Source organism: Bufo bufo, chromosome 7, assembly GCF_905171765.1.
Source record: "Bufo bufo chromosome 7, aBufBuf1.1, whole genome shotgun sequence".
In the NCBI taxonomy this organism is placed as follows: domain Eukaryota; kingdom Metazoa; phylum Chordata; class Amphibia; order Anura; family Bufonidae; genus Bufo; species Bufo bufo.
The window spans coordinates 231,530,190-231,556,196 of record NC_053395.1 but is presented as its reverse complement, the minus strand read 5'-3'; the positions used below and the strand labels follow the sequence as shown (position 1 = coordinate 231,556,196).

Here is a 26,007-nt window from a genome sequence, read left to right as displayed (position 1 = left end):
TATAATTATATATGTACAGCTGGTATAACCTGGGCATCTCCTGTATATAATTATATACGTACAGCTGGTATAACCCGGGCATCTCCTGTATATTATTATATATGTACAGCTGGTATAACCCGGGTGTCTCCTGTATATAATTATATATGTACAGCTGGTATAACCCGGGCATCTCTTGTATATAATTATATACGTACAGCTGGTATAACCTGGGTATCTCCTGTATATTATTATATATGTACAGCTGGTATAACCCGGGCATCTCCTGTATATAATTATATATGTACAGCTGGTATAACCTGGGTATCTCCTGTATATTATTATATATGTACAGCTGGTATAACCCGGGTGTCTCCTGTATATAATTATATATGTACAGCTGGTATAACCCGGGCGTCTCCTGTATATAATTATATATGTACAGCTGGTATAACCCGGGCGTCTCCTGTATATAATTATATATGTACAGCTGGTATAATCCGGGCATCTCCTGTATATAATTATATATGTACAGCTGGTATAACCTGGGCATCTCCTGTATATAATTATATACGTACAGCTGGTATAACCTGGGCATCTCCTGTATATAATTATATATACGTACAGCTGGTATAACCTGGGCATCTCCTGTATATAATTATATACGTACAGCTGGTATAACCTGGGCATCTCCTGTATAGAATTATATATGAACAGCTGGTATAACCCGGGCATCTCCTGTATAGAATTATATATGTACAGCTGGTATAACCTGGGCATCTCCTGTATATAATTATATATGTACAGCTGGTATAACCCGGGCATCTCCTGTATAGAATTATATATGTACAGCTGGTATAACCTGGGCATCTCCTGTATATAATTATATACGTACAGCTGGTATAACCTGGGCATCTCCTGTATATAATTATATATGTACAGCTGGTATAACCTGGGTATCTCCCCTATATTTTGATGTATATGAGACTGATATCCATCTTGCCCATACCTTTCATATCCCTTTCTTACCTTGAAGTCTTTGAGGTCCAGCGCCGGCACTTGCATCGTACCATTGACTGTCACTTCGCTGTCAGCAAAATTCATGACTTGCAGAAAACTTTCTCCGGCTTTTGGAGCCACTGGAATTGTTTCCTGGTGATGAGAGAAATGTGCTGAGGACACTTTGTACAGACTCCTCAGTAACTCCTCCTGCCTCTGACAATAGGAGTTGTCCTAAAAATGACTTTTATGTCACATCAGTAGCCGATCCAGAGAATAGAATAGAGGCGACCATCAAGACTCAGGAGTCATTTGTGGGACAACCCTCCAATAACCTCATCAGGATGTGAGGCTGAGATACAGTATCACACAAGATAGGATTAGATACACAGCTCAGCAGACGGTATCACACAGGATAGGATTAGATACACAGTTCAGCAGACGGTATCACACAGGATAGGATTAGATACACAGCTCAGCAGTCAGTATCACACAGGATAGGATTAGATACACAGCTCAGCAGACAGTATCACACAGGATAGGATTAGATACACAGTTCAGTAGACAGTATCACACAGGATAGGATTAGATACACAGCTCAGCAGACAGTATCACACAGAATAGGATTAGATACACAGCTCAGCAGACAGTATCACACAGGATAGGATTAGATACACAGCTCAGCAGACAGTATCACACAGGATAGGATTAGATACTCAGCTCAGCATTCAGTATCACACAGGATAGGATTAGATACACAGCTCAGCAGACAGTATCACACAGGATAGGATTAGATACACAGCTCAGCAGACAGTATCACACAGGATAGGATTAGATACACAGCTCATCAGACGGTATCACACAGGATAGGATTAGATACACAGCTCAGCAGACAGTATCACACATGATAGGATTAGATACACAGCTCAGCAGACAGTATCACACAGGACAGGATTAGATACACAGCTCAGCAGACAGTATCACACAGAACAGGATTAGATACACAGCTCAGCAGACGGTATCACACAGGATAGGATTAGATACACAGCTCAGCAGACGGTATCACACAGGATAGGATTAGATACACAGCTCAGCAGACGGTATCACACAGGATAGGATTAGATACACAGCTCAGCAGACAGTATCACACATGGTAGGATTAGATACACAGCTCAGCAGACAGTATCACACAGGATAGGATTAGATACACAGCTCAGCAGACAGTATCACACATGATAGGATTAGATACACAGCTCAGCAGACAGTATCACACATGATAGGATTAGATACACAGCTCAGCAGGCAGTATCACACATGGTAGGATTAGATACACAGCTCAGCAGACAGTATCACACAGGATAGGATTAGATACACAGCTCAGCAGACAGTATCACACATGATAGGATTAGATACACAGCTCAGCAGGCAGTATCACACAGCATAGGATTAGATACACAGCTCAGCAGGCAGTATCACACAGGATAGGATTAGATACACAGTTCAGCAGACAGTATCACACAGGATAGGATTAGATACACTCTCCTATAATAAATTCACTTACTATGATTTTGATCTCTACCACTGTGGCCACTACGAACGCCAGGGCTGCTATGATCATACCAATTGCCATCTTGGGAATAGGCCTGAGGATGATGAGAGTGGTTACTCATTGTTGTATCATTCGACCCCCCCTCTGTTTTCAGGTTCAGATTATTGCCCCGGTCGTCACTCACTTGAAGTTGATCTTGCAGAGTTTGACCAGAGGGTAGATGCCGAGGTCAAAGACGGGGATGAGGATGAGGATGAGGAGAGGGTTCAGGATCTGATGGGGAGATGATCCGCGGGTTATCACCAGGTACCTCACAAGGCACATGCAGTGTACGTGGCGGCACAGTGATTGGCACTGGAGGACTCAGCACCCCCATAACCATGTGCCCTGTGACTGCGCCACCGACCTTGGTACTTGTCTTCCAGAGTTGCAATCATAACTATGCCAAATACACTGCAGTTTACCAGAATAGCAGAATTGTGGCTGCAGCTTTAGATGTGACTGGAGTGTAAGAGATGAAGTAACTCCAGATCACAAAGCTAAGGACTTACTGCAGCAGAATATCATATAATACGATATAATGGTGGAGTCACACATGATGGATATCCTTCTTACAGTCCAGTTTACCCAGTAGTCCCATCTTACCTGTAGCTGGTCGGGCTGAGCCACGAATCCTTTCTGCAAAAAAAATGAAGAAACATAAATGAGCCTGGGCGCCCATGATCTGTCGTGTGGAGATGCCCCCTATGACTGGGCGCCCATGTCCTATCGTGTGGAGATGCCCCCTATGACTGGGCGCCCATGTCCTATCGTGTGAAGATGCACCCTATGACTGGGCGCCCATGTCCTGTCGTGTGGAGATCAGTACAGATGCCCCCTATGACTGGGCGCCCATGTCCTGTCGTGTGGAGATCAGTACAGATGCCCCCTATGACTGGGCGCCCATGTCCTATCGTGTGGAGATGCCCCCTATGACTGGGCGCCCATGTCCTATCGTGTGGAGATGCACCCTATGACTGGGCGCCCATGTCCTGTCGTGTGGAGATCAGTACAGATGCCCCCTATGACTGGGCGCCCATGTCCTGTCGTGTGGAGATCAGTACAGATGCCCCCTATGACTGGGCGCCCATGTCCTGTCGTGTGGAGATCAGTACAGATGCCCCCTATGACTGGGCGCCCATGTCCTGTCGTGTGGAGATGTCCCCTAAGACTGGGCGCCCATGTCCTGTCGTGTGGAGATGCCCCCTAAGACTGGGCGCCCATGTCCTGTCGTGTGGGGATCAGTACAGATGCCCCCTATGACTGGGCGCCCATGTCCTGTCGTGTGGAGATCAGTACAGATGCCCCCTATGACTGGGCGCCCATGTCCTGTCGTGTGGAGATGCCCCCTAAGACTGGGCGCCCATGTCCTGTCGTGTGGAGATGCCCCCTAAGACTGGGCGCCCATGTCCTGTCGTGTGGAGATGCCCCCTATGACTGGGCGCCCATGTCCTGTTGTGTGGAGATGCCCCCTATGACTGGGCGCCCATGTCCTGTCGTGTGGAGATGCCCCCTAAGACTGGGCGCCCATGTCCTGTCGTGTGTAGATGCCCCCTATGACTGGGCGCCCATGTCCTGTTGTGTGGAGATGCCCCTTATGACTGGGCGCCCATGTCCTGTCGTGTGGAGATGCCCCCTATGACTGGGCGCCCATGTCCTGTCGTGTGGAGATCAGTACAGATGCCGCCCTATGACTGGGCGCCCATTTCCGGTCCTGGGGAGATCAGTACAGATGCCCCCTGTGACTGGGCGCCCATGTCCTGTCGTGTGGAGATGCCCCCTATGACTGGGCGCCCATGTCCTGTTGTGTGGAGATGCCCCCTATGACTGGGCGGACATGGGATCTGTAGTCATGTAGGAGATAGAGCGCCCCTGCTGGTGAGGAATCTCTGCATCTCACCCCCAGCACTGGCACAGGGGAGCCAGGGGGTCATCACTCGCACCCCCATGTCTTGTAGGAGACACGGACCAGATGCTGCATCTCTTCTTTGCTGTCACTGTGATGTCTATGAAGAAGAGGAACACCGCACTTATGGGGGAGGGCAATGATGAAGCCAAGCTGAACAATAACCCCCACTTTCCACGAAGGGGAAGAAACTGTCCAAGCAGATACTAGTGTACTGGCCCACCCCAGGACAGGCGGCGAGTTGCTGCCCATGCCAGGGCCTCCCATTTCCTCGTTGGCTCCATAGCAGTTGATGCCTACAGGAAGGCTCCCGTCCTGACCTGCACCCGATATATGAGAGCGGGACGATCCCTATTCACACTCACAAAATCCAGGTTCATTCTTGTAGCCTGTAGAGTCCAGCGGGATCCCTGAAACAGAAGAGAAGGTTGTCAGAACGGCGGATGTCTACACCCAGCGCCTGCACAACAGCCTCGTGCTGATTGTTTCCTTTTTATACATTCACATCATTATCTCCAGTTATTTCTACAGCGCCCTCTGGTGTCAGGGTAAAATGAGAAATAGACATGTTGGATTATGAATCAGAGTATGTAAGGAAATCCACCTGGACTTGCCTTAGACGAGCCACCATTATATTTACCTGCTGGTCGAAGAGCGCCCAGAACATGGGCAGAGGGATGTACAGGAACAGGACCTTCGTCACCATCTTCACTTCTGTGATCAGTTTTTTCTGGAACAAAAGGGAAAGTCTGTAAAACAGATTGTACAAATCAGAAGCAGCAGCTCCAGAGCTGAAATCTCCCAGCATCTGCACAGAGGCTCCTTTTCTGGGAAGTGTCATCTTTACACTGGACCCTGTACAGTCAGTGATGGAGGAAAAACTACCCCCCCCCCCCCCCCCCCTGTATTATAGGACCTCAGCACGGGGGTGTCTGGTCTATCCACTAGTTTGCTCACTGTTTCCACTAACAACTAGCAGAATTGTAAATGCAGCTCTGGGTGCTGTGTGAATGATCCCTTCTGCCCCTCATTTGGATAGCCTTCCTTTGACTCCCCAGTAGATGGAGGTTGTCGCCTGATCATAGCTCCATAATAAGGTGTGACCCCCCAGCTGTACCCAGAGTTCCCAGCGCAGTTTGAGCCAAGCAAACATTTCAATCGTATGATGTGATGAATGGACTCCGTTACTGTATGGAGTATTGTATCCGGTTGCAGGACGCCGCTCGCTCAGCCATTGTTGGACTATAACCCTCATTCTCCCTGCACCATTGTAAGGTCTCTCAGATTTCCTGATCAGCGGACGGCGCGTACTCACCGTATACTTCTCGCTGGCCCAGTCCAGCCAGTGCTCCCTCTTGGGATGTTCTTTGGAGCGATGGTTCCAGCGGTTCTTGATGGCAAACTGAAATAAACCAGTGACATGAGGTGATCACCTATAGCACCTTACTACAGGGGCCCTCCTAGGGACCCCTCAGGACAAGTGCCTCTATCTGCCTGCTGAATAATCCAGGGGGCCCCAAGATAAGTGATCCACCGGGGCCCCCACATAACTGTCCGCATGTGATATATGTGACTCTGCCTGGGCTCTGTCTCCGCTATAACAGGGATGCTCAACCTGCGGCCCTCCAGCTGTTGTAAATCTACATCTCCCACAATGCCCTTCTGTAGGCTGTCAGGGAATGATGGGAGTTGTAGTTTTGCAACAGCTGGAGGGCCGCGGGTTGAGCATGCCTGCACTATAATAAGAGCTTTGTGACTTCAGCTGTATGTAAGTGTATCCTCGGTGCCCGGGTGGTCTAGGGGCCCCCAGGTATTAGGGCTTGCGTGATATTGCACCTCTACAACCCCTATAGAGGTGTGCAGCGATATATCATGTATATACCAAGCGAGAAGAGAGGAAGCAAATTCTGCTCTATGGCAGTACCATCCACATAGCTCTGTTTTCTGTCAGTGAATGGAAACATTCGCCTTCATCCTAAGATGGGAAGCCCTTCAAATTCAGAATACTTGTCTCCGCTGATGGTTTGTAACACTTGTATCCAGTCAACGCAAAACACAACAGCAGAAATCCATCACTCGTTTGTTACAGTGTTGCAGTGTAGACAATCGGCAGCACATAGCTCTTTCCTGTCCTAATGTTAGTTTGTTACAATGTATCAATGCAGGTAAAATGTATTTGTATGGAGTGAGGATTGTCTGGACTGGATACACTTGTAACAAAGCCTCAGATGTGAGAAGTATTCGGTCACCTTCTGGATGCTTCCTATGATTATTACTCTCCGTGGAGGGATTTAGGCAACAGCGCGGATCCATCGTACAGCCGATACCGCGGCCCCCAGTGACTTATAATGGGGGCGTTCAGGCTGTATTATTTGCTGTTCTTTCTGTCCGATCTGCCTCTGACCACAGTGTGAACAGAGCCTTTTTGTAGAGGAAGCCGGATGTCTCTGACTCTGGATGAATCCAATGAGTGAATTCTGTTTTGGAAACATTCTGATACATTGTTTCCATTCATGGTGACGGCCCATCCTCCGCCAAAACTTACACCAATGCACTTGAAGACCGAGCCCAATATGTTCCCCTGCGGCGGATACTTCTGGTACATGCCGCTGCCGCTGACAAACACAACTAGAAGACAGGAGAAAGAAGAGTCAGTGGGGGAGGGAAGACGGACGGACAAAGTTCTCGAGACGTCCTGACGAGACCTGAGACACCTCTGTCTCTATGAGGTGAACTGGTCATTTGTGACAAACACACAGATGACACATTCATCGTGAAAACAGATCCACATTAGTACGCGGAGTGGAACAGCATGGCGTCAGTGAGCTCTGGGCTGCGCAAGAGGCGGGGATTCACTTAGTGTTACCAAAAAAATACTGTCCCAGAGTCCAAATCTCTGACAACGTGGCGCACCCTCCACCCCCATACTACCACATAACCAGTCACATCTGTCATCAGGGGTTTGGTTGTCATTCAGCTTTCCAAGAAGCAGATCAGATGCCGCATTGAAGGAATTCAGAGTAAGTTAGAATACTTACTGAGTGCAAATAACATCAGTGCAGCTGGGACTCCGAACGCCAACGCGTAGCAATCCGTGCCGAAACACTGGACGTCTCCTGCAAAGGAAGAGCAGAGTCAGCGACCAGTGTCAGGGAGGGTCAGAGGGTTTAGGATAAGGTTGGACATGGGGTGACAGGATCCTGGGGTGCAGGAGCAGATCTAATCTCAGTACCCACCTCGGAGCACAGGGGTCACAAAGGTGGAGATGAGACTCCCGGCGTTGATGGCCAAGTAGAAGATGGAGAAGAACTTGGCTCTTTCTTGTACCTAAAAATAAGGCAAACATTTGGGTAAGAAAGCAACTACCAGGGCTGAAAAAAAGTATAGGCTCCCAAGGTCATCAGATCTCACATGTTCTTCCTTGAACTGGTCACCTCCGAAGGCAGAGACGCACGGCTTAATCCCACCAGTACCAAATGCAATGGCGATCAGCCCGATGATAGACAGCGCCCTGCGAGAAATGGTTCAGGGTTTATACGAGGCTTGGTCGCCCAATGTTCCGGCCATACATGTCAGGAGTGTACTTACACGTGCACCTCTGTGTTCCCCACCGTTGGAATGGCGCCCACGGATTTGATCACATGACCAATGACGTACAGGATGGAGAGCCAAAATATGGTGCTGCAATAAGAGACAGAGGGTCAAGGGTCATACGGAGAGTCCTGTGATACACCACAGGGACGGTGACCCGTGCACCCATCGGTGTATCACTCTCATCATTTCCTATGGAGCCTACGCATCAACATGGACCCAAGAACATGGCCCTGCCCAAAATACACTGGAATGCACATGGTGATTCAGGAAGGCTCTTACTTGAATTTTCCCAGCCAAGCGTCAGCAATGGGGGCGCCAATAATGGGGGTGAAGTAGCAGAGACCACTGAAGGCGTGGTAGACGGTGGTGGACAAGTTCCTATCCCAGTGCAGATAATTCACGAAATACAGGGTGAGGACGGCTGGGGGGAAACAGACAGATTAATGGATGGCATGGAGAGGCCTCCGACAACAAGGAGAACATGGGGGCATCACCAGAAGCCCCACAGCTCAGAGGGGCTCTGGTTCCCTGGAGAGGAGGGATCTAAGCTGGGGCCCCTCATTCTCCATGAGCCCTATAGCTCAGGGGACGTTCTGCTGTATATGGTGGCTACAATTGTAATCAATATTCCTACCAGTAAAATTATATTAAATAGATACATCGCTGTTTCTATCCAGAGGCTGAAAACCCGTCATCTGACAGTTGAGGGTTTGATACAATTGTATCCAGCAAATCAACCTGGACTCTAGTCTGATACATTGTTACCTGCACTGACACATTGTAACAAACTATCAGCTTACTAAAGAGATTTGTGCGGCTGGTGGTTTTACTTCATGGAGGATTGTTTATAACGGATACAACTGTAACAAACCCTCAGCTGTGAGAGGCAATAGTCCATACTGGCTTTCAGGATGAGGAAAAATGTTCTTAATTGTTGACAGCAAGCAGAGATCTTGGAACTTGTGAGTAATGGAAACACAGTATATTACAAAGTTGTGATTGAGCTATTTATTGACAGCAAGCAGGGATTGTGGAAATGGTGAGAAAATGAAAAACACAGTCCAGTGCTGATTGTTTCTTCATTCAGTGGTTGGACGCCGGCCCTTTAATGTCCGGACTGTCCTCGTGTTGGTGACCGTACAGAAGGTGAGGCTTCTCTGTTCGTTGTGGCGCAGGAACTTCTTGTTCTCTTTTCTATTTGGGAAGCAGAGAATCTGGGAAACGATCCAGCTGTGATGATTCTGCTCCGAGGCTCCATATGAAGCGCAGCAATCACTGCAAGTGGGCTATACAACATGTACAGGCGGGTATGGACATCATGTGCCAGCCTGCGCCCACATAGGGGTGCCCATAAACATTAGCTCGCCAAACCCGCAGGACTGACTATCTAGCGTATGTGGTGGAATCCTGACTCAGGGAGAAAGGAGGGATCAGGCATGAAGGATTTTAATATGCCCGACCTCCGTCACCTTCGCAGCCTGTAGAGTCAGATGGCTTCAGTCTTACAAGATGGCGGCCATTAGCTCCAGTGCAGCCGCACGCAGCCCGAGCCGTCAATTCAGCGAGCACAAAAAACAGCACAAATCTCTGCCTGATGGATTGTTACAATGTATCAGTCTCACAGAGGAATGTCTAGACTAGATTCACTGTAACAAGCTCTCAGCTGCGAAAGGTATTGCCAGGATGCTGCCTTTCACTGACAGCAAGCAGAGATTTTGAAAATTGTGAAACCGTAAAATACAAAGCCTATGAGAAAGTCTCAGAGCTTCTCATTGCACAATGAATGGGTTTTGCTCGTCGCTCCCTAAACTTGTGACAAATGCAACAAGCACTCTAAGTGCAGCCACTATTAACCTACATACCAGAACCTCCCAGTCCTGCCCCCACCGGGCCACGGACGCTGCAGGCGCCATCTACCTGAGATGGAGGAGTACCAGGGAACATCATTAGTATGGGGGGTAAATGGGGCAGCTGATGCTTGGAGATTGAGGGGGGATAAATGGAGGAGGTAATGCTTGGAGGGGGGGGGCAGATTTTTCTCCTATACTTTGTGTGGTTTTCTCAGTTGCCCCCTCTGGAGACCCCCTCTAGTGACCAGAATGGAGGGAAGTAGCTCACTTTCTGGAGGGGCCGCTGGTCCTGTACATTATATAGATGCCCATTGATTTTATTGCGCTCAACATAATGCTGCACATTCCCAGTTCCCCCAGTCATAACGGCATCGTGAAGGGTTCAGCATGGTCAGATCTACCTCCGTCCTCCCCCGTACAATATTTCTGGGCGCCGCTGTGTGTCTAGAGCATTCTGACATCAGAGTCATTGATTTTTATAGCCAATAAAAGATAAAGATCCGAGGTCAGGACTGAGGATGGCACTGATAACATCTGCCTGGTTCACAGTACTTTGGACTTGTTCCCTCCAGGCATCTTGTCCCATCATCTATAACAACCGCGGCTGCGGCAGCTGTGAGGGGTCCTGAGAGGGGCACTCGGGGGTGCAGTAAGCATAAGGATGGTGGTGCACCCTCAGCAAGGCACCAGAAACTCAATGTAGGCTGGCGCAATGCAGGGATATCATTGTACCCACCTGTGCCATGCCCCTAAGAGCTCATGGTGCAAACTGGAAGAGAAGGGCCCTAAAGGCACTCTATTACGGTATGTGGGGCACTAAGGGGCCTAGTTTATTGCACTGTGTTCAGGTGCTAAGAGGGCACATTTCTATGTAGGGCACAAAATGGGGTTCTGATATTGTGTGGGGCGCCATAACCATCTGTGGCACTATCTGTTTTGGCTAACTATAGATATAAGGGGACCTGGTTCAGCAGCCGGATGGTGCTGTTAAAGGGGTGGCAGGGCAGAAGTTTGTATGCAGGGCGAGGAATAGGTGGGGGTACTGAAAAAGAAAAGAGCTAAAAATGTATTGGTATTAAACTCTAGTCATAGCTAGAAGAAGTCGTCATGGTAGTCTGGGCTGGAAGGAGAAGAAAAGGAACATAGGAGACATCACCTGTGTGTCAAAACCTTTCCCAGTAAAGTGTCTAAAAATTGTCCCTAAAGAGACAGAAATGTTCTGATAATGTCTGAAAAGAATGAACAATAGCCAGGAGCGGGCACACGCACTGAACACGCCAACATCACATGTGTGATTATAGGTGGTACAGACTTACCTTTCATGCCATAGTATGAGAATCGTTCGCAGAACTCGTTCACGATGATGAACATAATACTCAGGGGGTAGTTGGTTCCACATAATGACTGCAACAAGCAAGAAACAAATCAGAGGATTTCATGAGATGTTGGTACTCCCAAGAGTAGTAGATCCAGAGGTGTTGGTACTCCCGGGAGTAGTAGATACAGAGGTGTTGGTACTCCCATGAGTAGTAGCTACAGAGGTGTTGGTACTCCCAGGAGTAGTAGCTACAGAGGTGTTGGTACTCCCAGGAGTAGTAGCTACAGAGGTGTTGGTACTCCCAAGAGTAGTAGATCCAGAGGTGTTGGTACTCCCGGGAGTAGTAGATACAGAGGTGTTGTTACTCCCATGAGTAGTAGATACAGAGGTGTTGGTACTCCCATGAGTAGTAGATACAGAGGTGTTGGTACTCCCGGGAGTAGTAGATACATAGATGTTGGTACTCCCGGAAGTAGTAGATACATAGATGTTGGTACTCCCGGGAGTAGTAGATACATAGATGTTGGTACTCCCGGAAGTAGTAGATACAGAGGTGTTGGTACTCCCAGGAGTAGTAGATACAGAGGTGTTAATACTCCCAGGAGTAGTAGATACAGAGATGTTGGTACTCCCAGGAGTAGTAGATACAGAGATGTTGGTACTCCCGGGAGCAGTAGATACAGAGGTGTTGGTACTCCCAGGAGTAGTAGATACAGAGATGTATGTGCTCCCAGGAGTAGTAGATACAGAGATGTTGGTACTCCCAAGAGTAGTAGATACAGAGATGTTGGTACTCCCGGGAGCAGTAGATACAGAGGTGTTGGTACTCCCAGGAGTAGTAGATACAGAGATGTTGGTACTTCCGGGAATAGTAGATACAGAGATGTTGGTACTCCTGGGAGCAGTAGATACAGAGATGTTTGTACTCCCAGGAGTAGTAGATACAGAGATGTTGGTACTTCCGGGAGTAGTAGATACAAAGATGTTGGTACTCCCAGGAGTAGTAAATACATAGATGTTAGTACTCCCGGGAGTAGTAGATACAGAGATGTTGGTTCTCCCGGGAGTAGTAGATACAGAGGTGTTGGTACTCCCGGGAGCAGTAGTTACAGAGGTGTTGGTACTCCCGGGAGCAGTAGAAACATAGAGGTTGATACTCCCGGGAGCAGTAGATACATAGATGTTGGTACTCCCGGGAATAGTAGATACAGAGGTGTTGATACTCCCGGGTGCAGTAGATACATAGGTGTTGGTACTCCCGGGAGTAGTAGATACAGAGATGTTGGTACTCCCAGGAGTAGTAGATACAGAGATGTTGCTACTCCCGGGAGTAGTAGATACAGAGATGTTGGTACTCCTGGGAGTAGTAGATACAGAGATGTTGGTACACCCGGGAGTAGTAGATACATAGATGTTGGTACTCCCGGGAGTAGTAGATACAGAGGTGTTGGTACTTCCGGGAGTAGTAGATACAGAGGTGTTGGTACTCCCAGGATTAGCAGATACAGAGGTGCTGGTACTCCCAGGAGTAGTAGATACAGAGATGTTAAAACTCCCGGGAGTAGTAGATACAGAGATGTTAAAACTCCCGGGAGTAGTAGATACAGAGATGTTGGTACTCCCGGGAGAAGTAGATACAGAGATGTTGGTACTCCCGGGAGCAGTAGATGCAGAGGTATTGGTACTCCTAGGAGTAGTAGATACAGAGATGTTGGTACTCCCGGGAGTAGTAGATACAGAGATGTTGGTACTCCTGGGAGTAGTAGATACAAAGATGTTGGTACTCCCGGGAGTAGTAGATACAGAGATGTTGGTACTCCCGGGAGTAGTAGATACAGAGATGTTGGTACTCCCGGGAGTAGTAGATACAGAGATGTTGGTACTCCCGGGAGTAGTAGATACAAAGATGTTGGTACTCCCGGGAGGAGTAGATACAGAGGTGTTGGTACTCCCGGGAGTAGTAGATTCAGAGGTATTGATACTCCCGGGAGTAGTAGATACAGAGATGTTGGTACTCCCGGGAGTAGTAGATACAGAGGTATTGAAACTCCCGGGAGTAGTAGATACAGAGATGTTGGTACTCCCGGGAGTAGTAGATACAGAGGTGTTAGTACTCCCGGGAGTAATAGATACAGAGATGTTGGTACTCCCAGGAGTAGTAGATACAGAGATGTTGGTACTCCTGGGAGCAGTAGATACAGAGGTGTTGGTACTCCCAGGAGCAGTAGATACAGAGGTGTTGGTACTCCCAGGAGTAGTAGATACAGAGGTGTTGGTACTCCCAGGAGTAGTAGATACAGAGGTGTTGGTACTCCCGGGAGTAGTAGATACAGAGATGTTGGTATTCCTGGGAGCAGTATATACAGAGGTGTTGGTACTCCCAGGAGTAGTAGATACAGAGGTGTTGGTACTCCGAGGAGCAGTAGATACAGAGGTGTTGGTACTCCCAGGAGTAGTATATACAGAGATGTTGGTACTCCTGGGAGTAGTAGATAGAGAGTTGTTGGTACTCCTGGGAGCAGTAGATACAGTGTTGTGAGAGCTCTTGAGAGTAGTAGTTGCTGAATGGGCTGTGCTCTGAGTGGTTGATCCCTATAATCATCCTTCTGATCAGTTTTTGCCAAGTTTGTTATGAAACAGAAGAGTGGAAATGCAGAAAATGTTGTGATTTGGGAAGAACTGGGGCATCGTCCTCGGCGCTACAGCTGGGGGTGAGGATGAATTAAGCATTTAATAGTATCATAGGAACACTTACCGGCACTTTCCTGGTGGGACTTGACTCTTTGGCAAAGAATTTCCCCACTCCGGACTTTTTCCCTGGGAGAGACAGAACAAACGGGTCATCTATGGGTCCAGACATCCTGCCGCACTCTCCAAAGTCCTCAAACTGCATCCTTAGGTCTTCCTGACCTGCTCCTCCTCCTGGGTGCAGCTCACCTCCAGGATCCTCCACCATTAACCCTTCCATACCTGACTCCCAATACAATTTGCAGGCCTTGATCTTCTGTAGGGCATTAACCCCTTCAATTCCATCCTCCGTTCTAATCAGCAGGAACTCTCTCTGACTTAACTCTTTATTCCTCCGGCGTCCTCCCATACTTACTGAATGCCACTCTAACAGGGAACAATAGACTGTATTCTCCTGTCCTACAGTCATCCTCTCCCCTGAAATGGCTGATAACAGGGAACAATAGACTGTATTCTCCTGTCCTACAGTCATCCTCTCCCCTGAAATGGCTGATAACAGGGGGCAATAGACTGTATTCTCCTGTCCTACAGTCATCCTCTCCCCTGAAATGGCTGATAACAGGGGGCAATAGACTGTATTCTCCTGTCTTACAGTCATCCTCTCCTCTGAAATGGCTGATAACAGGGAGCAATAGACTGTATTCTCCTTTCCTACAGTCATCCTCTCCCCTGAAATGGCTGATAACAGGGGGCAATAGACTGTATTCTCCTGTCCTACAGTCATCCTCTCCCCTGAAATGGCTGATAACAGGGAGCAATAGACTGCATTCTCCTGTCCTACAGTCATCCTCTCTCCTGAAATGGCTGATAACAGGGAGCAATAGACTGTATTCTCCTGTCCTACAGTCATCCTCTCCCCTGAAATGGCTGATAACAGGGAGCAATAGATTGTATTCTCCTGTCCTACAGTCATCCTCTCCCCTGAAATGGCCGATAACAGGGAGCAATAGACTGTATTCTCCTGTCCTACAGTCATCCTCTACCCTGAAATGGCTGATAACAGGAGGCAATAGACTGTATTCTCCTGTCCTACAGTCATCCTCTACCCTGAAATGGCTGATAACAGGGGGCAATAGACTGTATTCTCCTGTCCTACAGTCATCCTCCCCCCTGAAATGGCTGATAACAGGGGGCAATAGACTGTATTCTCCTGTCCTACAGTCATCCTCTCTCCTGAAATGGCTGATAACAGGGAGCAATAGATTGTATTCTCCTGTCCTACAGTCATCCTCTCCCCTGAAATGGCTGATAACAGGGAGCAATAGATTGTATTCTCCTGTCCTACAGTCATCCTCTCCCCTGAAATGGCTGATAACAGGGAGCAATAGATTGTATTCTCCTGTACTACAGTCATCCTACCCCCTGAAATGGCTGATAACAGGGGGCAATAGACTGTATTCTCCTGTCCTACAGTCATCCTCTCCCCTTAATTGGCTGATAACAGGGAGCAATAGACTGTATTCTCCTGTCCTACAGTCATCCTCTCCCCTGATATGGCTGATAACAGGGGGCAATAGACTGTATTCTCCTGTCCTACAGTCATCCTCTCCCCTGATATGGCTGATAACAGGGGGCAATAGACTGTATTCTCCTGTCCTACAGTCATCCTCTCCCCTGAAATGGCTGATAACAGGGAGCAATATACTGTATTCTCCTGTCCTACAGTCATCCTCTCCCCTGAAATGGCTGCTAACAGGAGGCAGTAGATTGTATTCTCCTGTCCTACAGTCATCCTCTCCCCTGAAATGGCTGATAACAGGGGGCAATAGATTGTATTCTCCTGTCCTACAGTCATCCTCTCCCCTGAAATGGCTGATAACAGGGAGCAATAGATTGTATTCTCCTGTCCTACAGTCATCCTCCCCCTGAAATGGCTGATAACAGGGAGCAATAGATTGTATTCTCCTGTACTACAGTCATCCTCTCCCCTGAAATGGCTGATAACAGGGAGCAATAGACTGTATTCTCCTGTCCTACAGTCATCCTCTCCCCTGAAATGGCTGATAACAGGGGGCAATAGACTGTATTCTCCTGTCCTACAGTCATCCTCTCCCCTGAAATGGCTGATAACAGGGAGCAATAGATTGTATTCTCCTGTACTACAGTCATCCTCTCCCCTGAAATGGCTGATAACAGGGGGCAATAGATTGTATTCTCCTGTCCTACAGTCATCCTCTCCCCTGGAATGGCTGATAACAGGAGGCAATAGACTGTATTCTCCTGTCCTACAGTCATCCTCTCCCCTGAAATGGCTGATAACAGGAAGCAATAGACTGTATTCTTCTGTCCTACAGTCATCCTCTCCCCTGAAATGGTTGATAACAGGGGGCAATAGACTGTATTCTCCTGTCCTACAGTCATCCTCTCCCCTGACATGGCTGATAACAGGGAGCAATAGATTGTATTCTCCTGTCCTACAGTCATCCTCTCCCCTGGAATGGCTGATAACAGAGGGCAATAGACTGTATTCTCCTGTCCTACAGTCATCCTCTCCCCTGAAATGGCTGATAACAGAGGGCAATAGACTGTATTCTCCTGTCCTACAGTCATCCTCTCCCCTGAAATGGCTGATAACAGGGAGCAATAGACTGTATTCTCCTGTCCTACAGTCATCCTCTCCTCTGAAATTGCTGATAACAGGGAGCAATAGACTAATCTCCTGTCCTACAGTCATCCTCTCCTCTGAAATGGCTGATAACAGGGGGCAATAGATTGTATTCTCCTGTCCTACAGTCATCCTCTCCCCTGAAATGGCTGATAACAGGGGGCAATAGATTGTATTCTCCTGTCCTACAGTCATCCTCTCCCCTGCAATGGCTGATAATAGGGGCAATAGACTGTATTCTCATGTCCTACTTTCATCCTCTCCCCTGGAATGGCTGATAACAGGGAGCAATAGATTGTATTCTTCTGTCCTACAGTCATCCTCTCCCCTGAAATGGCTGATAACAGGGGGCAATAGACTGTATTCTCCTGTCCTACAGTCATCCTCTCCCCTGAAATGGCTGATAACAGGGGCAATAGATTGTATTCTCCTGTACTACAGTCATCCTCTCCCCTGAAATGGCCGATAACAGGGAGCAATAGACTGTATTCTCCTGTCCTACAGTAATCCTCTCCCCTGAAATGGCTGATAACAGGGGCAGTAGACTGTATCCTCCTGTCCTACAGTCATCCTCTCCCCTGAAATGGCTGATAACAGGGAGCAATAGATTGTATTCTCCTGTCCTACAGTCATCGTCTCCCCTGAAATGGCTGATAACAGGGAGCAATAGATTGTATTCTCCTGTCCTACAGTCATCCTCTCTCCTGAAATGGCTGATAACAGGGGGCAATAGATTGTATTCTCCTGTCCTACAGTCATCCTCTCCCCTGAAATGGCTGATAACAGGGAGCAATAGACTGTATTCTCCTGTCCTACAGTCATCCTCTCCCCTGAAATGGCTGATAACAGGGAGCAATAGTCTGTATTCTCCTGTCCTACAGTCATCCTCTCCCCTGAAATGGCTGATAACAGGGAGCAATAGATTGTATTCTCCTGTCCTACAGTCATCCTCTCCCCTGAAATGGCTGATAACAGGGGGCAATAGACTGTATTCTCCTGTCCTACAGTCATCCTCTCCCCTGATATGGCTGATAACAGGGGCAATAGACTGTATTCTCCTGTCCTACAGTCATCCTCCCCCCTGAAATGGCTGATAACAGGGGGCAATAGACTGTATTCTCCTGTCCTACAGTCATCCTCTCCCCTGAAATGGCTGATAACAGGGAGTAATAGACTGTATTCCCCTGTCCTACAGTCATCCTCTCCCCTGAAATGGCTGATAACAGGGGGAAATAGACTGTATTCTCCTGTCCTACAGTCATCCTCTCCCCTGAAATGGCTGATAACAGAGGGCAATAGACTGTATTCTCCTGTCCTACAGTCATCCTCTCCCCTGAAATGGCTGATAACAGAGGGCAATAGACTGTATTCTCCTGTCCTACAGTCATCCTCTCCCCTGAAATGGCTGATAACAGGGAGCAATAGACTATTCTCCTGTCCTACAGTCATCCTCTCCTCTGAAATTGCTGATAACAGGGAGCAATAGACTAATCTCCTGTCCTACAGTCATCCTCTCCCCTGAAATGGCTGATAACAGGGGGCAATAGATTGTATTCTCCTGTCCTACAGTCATCCTCTCCTCTGAAATGGCTGATAACAGGGGGCAATAGATTGTATTCTCCTGTCCTACAGTCATCCTCTCCCCTGAAATGGCTGATAACAGGGGGCAATAGATTGTATTCTCCTGTCCTACAGTCATCCTCTCCCCTGCAATGGCTGATAATAGGGGCAATAGACTGTATTCTCATGTCCTACTTTCATCCTCTCCCCTGGAATGGCTGATAACAGGGAGCAATAGATTGTATTCTTCTGTCCTACAGTCATCCTCTCCCCTGAAATGGCTGATAACAGGGGGCAATAGACTGTATTCTCCTGTCCTACAGTCATCCTCTCCCCTGAAATGGCTGATAACAGGGGCAATAGATTGTATTCTCCTGTACTACAGTCATCCTCTCCCCTTAATTGGCTGATAACAGGGGGCAATAGACTGTATTCTCCTGTCCTACAGTCATCCTCTCCCCTGAAATGGCTGATAACAAGGAGCAATAGACTGTATTCTCCTGTCCTACAGTCATCCTCTCCCCTGAAATGGCCGATAACAGGGAGCAATAGACTGTATTCTCCTGTCCTACAGTAATCCTCTCCCCTGAAATGGCTGATAACAGGGGCAGTAGACTGTATCCTCCTGTCCTACAGTCATCCTCTCCCCTGAAATGGCTGATAACAGGGAGCAATAGATTGTATTCTCCTGTCCTACAGTCATCCTCTCCCCTGAAATGGCTGATAACAGGGAGCAATAGATTGTATTCTCCTGTCCTACAGTCATCCTCTCTCCTGAAATGGCTGATAACAGGGGGCAATAGATTGTATTCTCCTGTCCTACAGTCATCCTCTCCCCTGAAATGGCTGATAACAGGGAGCAATAGACTGTATTCTCCTGTCCTACAGTCATCCTCTCCCCTGAAATGGCTGATAACAGGGAGCAATAGACTGTATTCTCCTGTCCTACAGTCATCCTCTCCCCTGAAATGGCTGATAACAGGGAGCAATAGATTGTATTCTCCTGTCCTACAGTCATCCTCTCCCCTGAAATGGCTGATAACAGGGGGCAATAGACTGTATTCTCCTGTCCTACAGTCATCCTCTCACCTGATATGGCTGATAACAGGGGCAATAGACTGTATTCTCCTGTCCTACAGTCATCCTCTCCCCTGAAATGGCTGATAACAGGGAGTAATAGACTGTATTCCCCTGTCCTACAGTCATCCTCTCCCCTGAAATGGCTGATAACAGGGGGAAATAGACTGTATTCTCCTGTCCTACAGTCATCCTCTCCCCTGAAATGGCTGATAACAGGGAGCAATAGACTGTATTCTCCTGTCCTACAGTCATCCTCTCCCCTGAAATGGCTGATAACAGGGGGCAATAGACTGTATTCTCCTGTACTACAGTCATCCTCTCCCCTGAAATGGCTGATAACAGGGGGCAATAGACTGTATTCTCCTGTCCTACAGTCATCCTCTCCCCTGATATGGCTGATAACAGGGGCAATAGACTGTATTCTCCTGTCCTACAGTCATCCTCCCCCCTGAAATGGCTGATAACAGGGGGAAATAGACTGTATTCTCCTGTCCTACAGTCATCCTCTCCCCTGAAATGGCTGATAACAGGGAGTAATAGACTGTATTCCCCTGTCCTACAGTCATCCTCTCCCCTGAAATGGCTGATAACAGGGGGAAATAGACTGTATTCTCCTGTCCTACAGTCATCCTCTCCCCTGAAATGGCTGATAACAGGGAGCAATAGACTGTATTCTCCTGTCCTACAGTCATCCTCTCCCCTGCAATGTCTGATAACAGGGAGCAATAGATTGTATTCTCCTGTCCTACAGTCATCCTCTCCCCTGAAATGGCTGATAACAGGGAGCAATAGACTGTATTCTCCTGTCCTACAGTCAGCCTCTCTCCTGAAATGGCTGATAACAGGGACAATAGATTGTATTCTCCTGTCCTACAGTCATCCTCTCCCCTGAAATGGCTGATAACAGGGGCAGTAGACTGTATCCTCCTGTCCTACAGTCATCCTCTCCCCTGAAATGGCTGATAACAGGGACAATAGACTGTATTCTCCTGTCCTACAGTAATCCTCTCCCCTGAAATGGCTGATAACAGGGGCAGTAGACTGTATCCTCCTGTCCTACAGTCATCCTCTCCCCTGAAATGGCTGATAACAGGGAGCAATAGATTGTATTCTCCTGTCCTACAGTCATCGTCTCCCCTGAAATGGCTGATAACAGGGAGCAATAGATTGTATTCTCCTGTCCTACAGTCATCCTCTCTCCTGAAATGGCTGATAACAGGGGGCAATAGATTGTATTCTCCTGTCCTACAGTCATCCTCTCCCCTGAAATGGCTGATAACAGGGAGCAATAGACTGTATTCTCCTGTCCTACAGTCATCCTCTCCCCTGAAATGGCTGATAACAGGGAGCAATAGACTGTATTCTCCTGTCCTACAGTCATCCTCTCCCCTGAAATGGCTGATAACAGGGAGCAATAGATTGTATTCTCCTGTCCTACAGTCATCCTCTCCCCTGAAATGGCTGATAACAGGGGCAATAGATTGTATTCTCCTGTCCTACAGTCATCCTCTCCCCTGAAATGGCTGATAACAGGGAGCAATAGATTGTATTCTCCTGTCCTACAGTCATCCTCTCCCCTGAAATGGCTGATAACAGGGGGCAATAGACTGTATTCTCCTGTCCTACAGTCATCCTCTCCCCTGAAATGGCTGATAACAGGGAGCAATAGATTGTATTCTCCTGTCCTACAGTCATCCTCTCCCCTGAAATGGCTGATAACAGGGGGCAATAGATTGTATTCTCCTGTCCTACAGTCGTCCTCTCCCCTGAAATGGCTGATAACAGGGGGCAATAGACTGTATTCTCCTGTCCTACAGTCATCCTCCCCCCTGAAATGGCTGATAACAGGGGGCAATAGATTGTATTCTCCTGTCCTACAGTCATCCTCTCCCCTGAAATGGCTGATAACAGGGAGCAATAGACTGTATTCTCCTGTCCTACAGTCATCCTCTCCCCTGAAATGGCTGATATCAGGGGGCAATAGACTGTATTCTCCTGTCCTACAGTCATCCTCTCCCCTGAAATGGCTGATAACAGGGGGCAATAGACTGTATTCTCCTGTCCTACAGTCATCCTCTCCCCTGAAATGGCTGATAACAGGGGACAATAGACTGTATTCTCCTGTCCTACAGTCATCCTCTCCCCTGAAATGGCTGATAACAGGAAGCAATAGACTGTATTCTCCTGTCCTACAGTCATCCTCTCCCCTGAAATGGCTGATAACAGGGGGCAATAGACTGTATTCTCCTGTCCTACAGTCATCCTCTCCCCTGAAATGGCTGATAACAGGGGGCAATAGACTGTATTCTCCTGTCCTACAGTCATCCTCTCCCCTGAAATGGCTGATAACAGGGAGCAGTACAATGTGTTTCACTGTAAAGTAACTGAATGTGATGTAATAAACCTCTAGGTGTTTTCCGTAAATCTCCGGTGTATGTGCGCCCACTAGTGGCTATAAATGTAACTCACATGAACATTAAACGGGTTGTCTCATAGGATATGCCCCCATTGTCTTACAGGTGTGGGCTCCATATATCGAGAATGGAGCCCCAAAAGTGGTGGAGGGAGCACTGTGCATGCGCAGCCACCATCCATAAATTTCTTTGGGGCCACTATAAATAGCTGAGCGCTGACTCAGCAATTTCCGTCAGGCCCATAGAAGTGGAGAGGTGGCCAGTCATGCGCGTTGCGCTCCCATTCACTTCTAAGGGGAGACCGCTTTGTGGTGGCTGGACCACAGTCCTTCGGTCACCACTCTGTGGGGCTCCTTTCTTCATATAAGTGCGGATCTCTGCGGTGGTACCCGCACCTATAAGATAATCGTGGCATATCATAGCGATATGCCCCCATTGTCTGAGATGAGACAACCCCTTTAATTGCTCTTTTCTACCCTGTTCTATTGAAGATTCAGCCATTTCTGCTATAGGTAAATCTCATATTGATTTGGGGGGTGATTTATTCTACAGTCTGTGCCTCCTCTAATAGGCTGTGCCCGCCATATCCACCACCATTTATTGGGAGATCTCTAGCGCCTCTTCTGGTTCCGAGATCTTCGCTCAGCAGATAAGAGGAGGACACTGGGCCTCTATTGTGGTCGCACCCTTCACATACCGAGGCACAGATCATCCTTAAAGAGGACCGGTCCCCTCTCCTGACGCAACAGGTCTTAGTAAATACTTGGCACCTAACAATTCTGGAACATCTAGAGCTCGTGTGTTGTTTCTCTGTTATTCCTCCTGGAGTGTGACAAACTTCCCAAAACAGGACTCCCAAATCAAAAGGAAACTTATCTTTTATACAACTTTATTTTAAACAATTCTAAATGGCTGATTGGAATGTGTTTGATTTATTTTACTGTTTTAATGGCCCCAGAGGCTCATGGCGTCTGCAGCACTATGGAATCCGTATACTGGTGCACCGCTGACATGCATGTGGTGTACGGAGCGTGCTCAGTAATGGCAGGAGCACTCAGCGCTGTTTGTGCCCGCTGCACTCAGCTAAAAGCTCTGCATGGCACATCGGTGTAGGCTCTCCTGTGCTATGCCAGCAGAGCGGGCACAGGCAGCGTCATGTGCTCCTGCCATTACTGAGATCTCACAGGCATGTGGCGTCCTTTACTGTATCTACAGTGTATCTATAGCATAACTTTAATGTATCAATATTGTATCCATAGTGTATCAAAATGTGCAAATATTGTATCTAGAAAGCATAGAATTGGTCCTGTCATAAACCGTGCCCCTTTTACCAACACAGAAGGTGATGCAGAAGGTGACAGGTCTGGGAGGGGTGAGAGGGTGGGGGTCCCACACCTCCCATAGACTTCAATGAAGTGTACAGCATTCAGGGGCCACCAGTCTCATGATAACGGGGCCCATCAGGAATTTATGGCAGCTCCTCCAAGTCATGGAGGGAAATGGGGACAAGAGAATGTCACATGATTTGAATAAGACCGTGATAACCCGCGATGGGAGCAGTCACCCAACTTTCCCAAAACCAGATGTTGAAATGGCTGCACAGAACCTGGGGAGGACACCGGGACTCGTCTTCCCTGGGGTTGTGTGGATTATTTGTGGCATAAGAAGGGTTAAAGCTCGGATTTTCTATCCTTTTATGGCAGATGACTCAAGAGTCTGGATAAAGCCTCATTCACACGTCAGTGTTCGGTCAGTGATTTCCATCAGTGATTGTGAGCCAGGATTGGAGCCTCCACAGACATAAGGTATAAGCGAAAGATCTGCACCTGTTCTGGGTTTGGAGCCGCACCTGGTTTTGGGTCGCAATCACTGATGAAAATCACTGACCGAACACTGACGTGTAAATGAGGCTTAAGGGATGAGGAGGGGGACACTTCAGGGGCCCCTGATACTGTTCCAGCTTTTGGCGCTGGCGTCGAGGGATTATCACCATGATAAGTTGTAATGGCATCGTACAGGCACTAACAAGCGGCGTGCTGCCAGCCCCTTATCTCAGATGACCTCCTGGCCTGGGGTGCAACAACCTATGTCAGGGAAGCCCCACAATTCACCTGAATAGACGCGGAGAATGATGTGCGTCCGCTAATTCTTCTGTGCAGCCATATCTTCATTATTATTTATATAGCCCCGACATATTCGGCAGCGCAGTACACAGGTTGTCACCTCAGTCCCTGTCCCCACGGAGGCTCTGCCTCTTCTCCTGCAGGGATGACCCTCCATCTTCCCAGTGTCCGGAATGGTGAATATATCTGGTGATGCAGCCATATGCTGGTCAGGAGTCTGGGAAAGCTGGGTGACCATCCCTGGATACATGATTCACTAAATCCATTTATTAAAAATAAAAAGGGCCCCTCCCCCGCTCAATGTCCCTGCCATAAACAGTAACCAGGAAGAGAAGGTGCGTATTTCATTATATTCGGTATTACATTATAGACAGTGTTATATATAGTAGTCGTCGACCAATGGCCAGTGTCACCCAAATTCACCCAAATTCAATCTGAGTCACCAGGTCGTTATTATACGTTACTTTATATAACACACAGGGCTGTAGATATAGCAGAGCTGTGTTTGCCACTGGTTACAGCCCATGATGATATCACAATATGTGATGTGGTTTTACATAGGACTGCTGCTGCTCTGTCTGGTTCAGCGCTGCTTTCTCTTCTACGCTTTCCATGCACATTGGCGCTTCCATCCAATCCTGTTCCTGGGGGGCCGGGCGCCGCTGTGCACTGAACACCCAGAAGGAGATGCCTGACTTCATAAAATGTGAAAACCTCCTTTACTCAGCCTTACATAGGACTGCAGATAAAACAGTCCAGTTATCACAGTGCAGAATAGAAACAGTTAACTGACCAATTCAGCTCTGCTACATCTGTCCTAAAGCTTTCCTGTCCTACCCTACAATTACCTAAAACGCATGTTGTACCTGAAAGTGAATTCCTTCCAATGGATGTTTATATCACATCAGCCTCAGACCTGATGGGAGTTATAATCATCACACACTCCCTGCCATTCAACCAAGTAGTCAGAGGTCCCCCATAGCTCCCAGTAAGAAGGGATCCTACATGTGTGGCCCCCAGTGACACAGGAGTGGCAACAGTCCGATTCATATGTCATTCATAACGTCTATTCTGGGGAAACCCTTTAAATGCTGAATTAGTAATAAAGTATCGGACTGAATGAATTAGATACAAAGTTGCAGTCGTCGTCAGTGATGCATCAAGTGAAATATCAGACATGGGAATGAGTGTCCCAAAGCTGACATCTGGGGGAGGGGGGCTGATGTTTTACCTGCGCCCATGGCTGGATCCTGCGTGCTGCGCTCTCCTGGCAAAATGTGCCCCGACCCCACTGAGCATCACACTTTTCAGCTCCCCAATTCTGGTGAATGATTCACCCGCCGGGTCCTGCCCTCCGCCTGGGCTGCCAATAACATCCTGGAGAGACTTTCACTCATTAAGATGAGATGTGAAGACTAATTATCATGAACCTTTGGACCAGGCCAAGCTCACAGACAAGGTCTTGGTTGTTTTTTGAAGATGGGGTCATGAGATCCTGGAGGAACCTTGTGAGATCTGTGGAGAGGATGAAGAGTTAATACTGTCAGTGGATACATAGGGGCCAGATTTATCATGACTCTGACCGCTCACTCCACTTTCACATATGGCTAAAGTCAGTTTTAGCCAAGTCAGATTTATGATCGGCCCTTTAAGACTGTAATAAATGTGATTTGACGGTAGCAGTTTATCCGTCAGTAAGCGACTTTACAAAAGTCGCACGTCTTTACGAAAAAGTTGCATGTTCTTTTAAAAAGAGTGATTTTTTTGCGACTTTTTAAATTGTCGCAAGAGTAAATCTGTGTAGAGATTCATTTACATAAGAAAACACGCCCACTTTCAGAAAACTGGCGCGCATAGTGCAGAGCCAATAAAAGTCGACTTGAGCTAATGATAAATCAGGCTCATAGTGTCTGATCATGTGATCGCCGTCAGGGGATACATAGTGTCTGACCGTGTGATCACCGTCAGGGGATACATAGTGTCTGATCATGTGATCGCTGTCAGGGGATACATAGTGTCTGATCATGTGATCGCCGTCAGGGGATACATAGTGTCTGACCGTGTGATCACCGTCCGGGGATACATAGTGTCTGATCATGTGATCGCTGTCAGGGGATACATAGTGTCTGATCATGTGATCACCGTCAGGGGATACATAGCGTCTGATCATGTGATTACCATAAGGTGATACATAGTGTCTGATCATGTGATCACCGTCAGGGGATACATAGCGTCTGATCATG

General features: G+C 47.9%; 1 protein-coding gene across 2 annotated transcripts in view; it reads right to left on the bottom strand.

Annotated features, from left to right (window-relative positions):
- LOC121008472 (solute carrier family 15 member 2-like) overlaps positions 1–25,044 on the bottom strand; it is a 31,550-nt gene extending 6,506 nt beyond the window's left edge. The window contains exons 1-16 of one of the 2 annotated variants that reach the window (XM_040441052.1): positions 24,996–25,044; positions 13,990–14,051; positions 11,233–11,320; positions 8,346–8,487; positions 8,061–8,153; positions 7,884–7,983; positions 7,709–7,799; positions 7,511–7,588; positions 7,018–7,100; positions 5,788–5,874; positions 5,113–5,202; positions 4,838–4,882; positions 3,173–3,205; positions 2,712–2,800; positions 2,540–2,621; positions 1,009–1,131 (exon numbers count right to left, since the gene is read on the bottom strand). In XM_040441052.1, coding sequence (XP_040296986.1) covers positions 1,009–1,131; positions 2,540–2,621; positions 2,712–2,800; positions 3,173–3,205; positions 4,838–4,882; positions 5,113–5,202; positions 5,788–5,874; positions 7,018–7,100; positions 7,511–7,588; positions 7,709–7,799; positions 7,884–7,983; positions 8,061–8,153; positions 8,346–8,487; positions 11,233–11,320; positions 13,990–14,051; positions 24,996–25,005 — 1,296 coding nt within the window. In that variant the 5' untranslated portion in view covers positions 25,006–25,044. Of the gene's footprint in view, positions 1–1,008; positions 1,132–2,539; positions 2,622–2,711; positions 2,801–3,172; positions 3,206–4,837; positions 4,883–5,112; positions 5,203–5,787; positions 5,875–7,017; positions 7,101–7,510; positions 7,589–7,708; positions 7,800–7,883; positions 7,984–8,060; positions 8,154–8,345; positions 8,488–11,232; positions 11,321–13,989; positions 14,114–24,995 lie in introns of those variants that run through there. The other variant, XM_040441051.1, reaches the window with a different exon arrangement.
- Between the last annotated feature and the right edge of the window lie 963 nt (positions 25,045–26,007).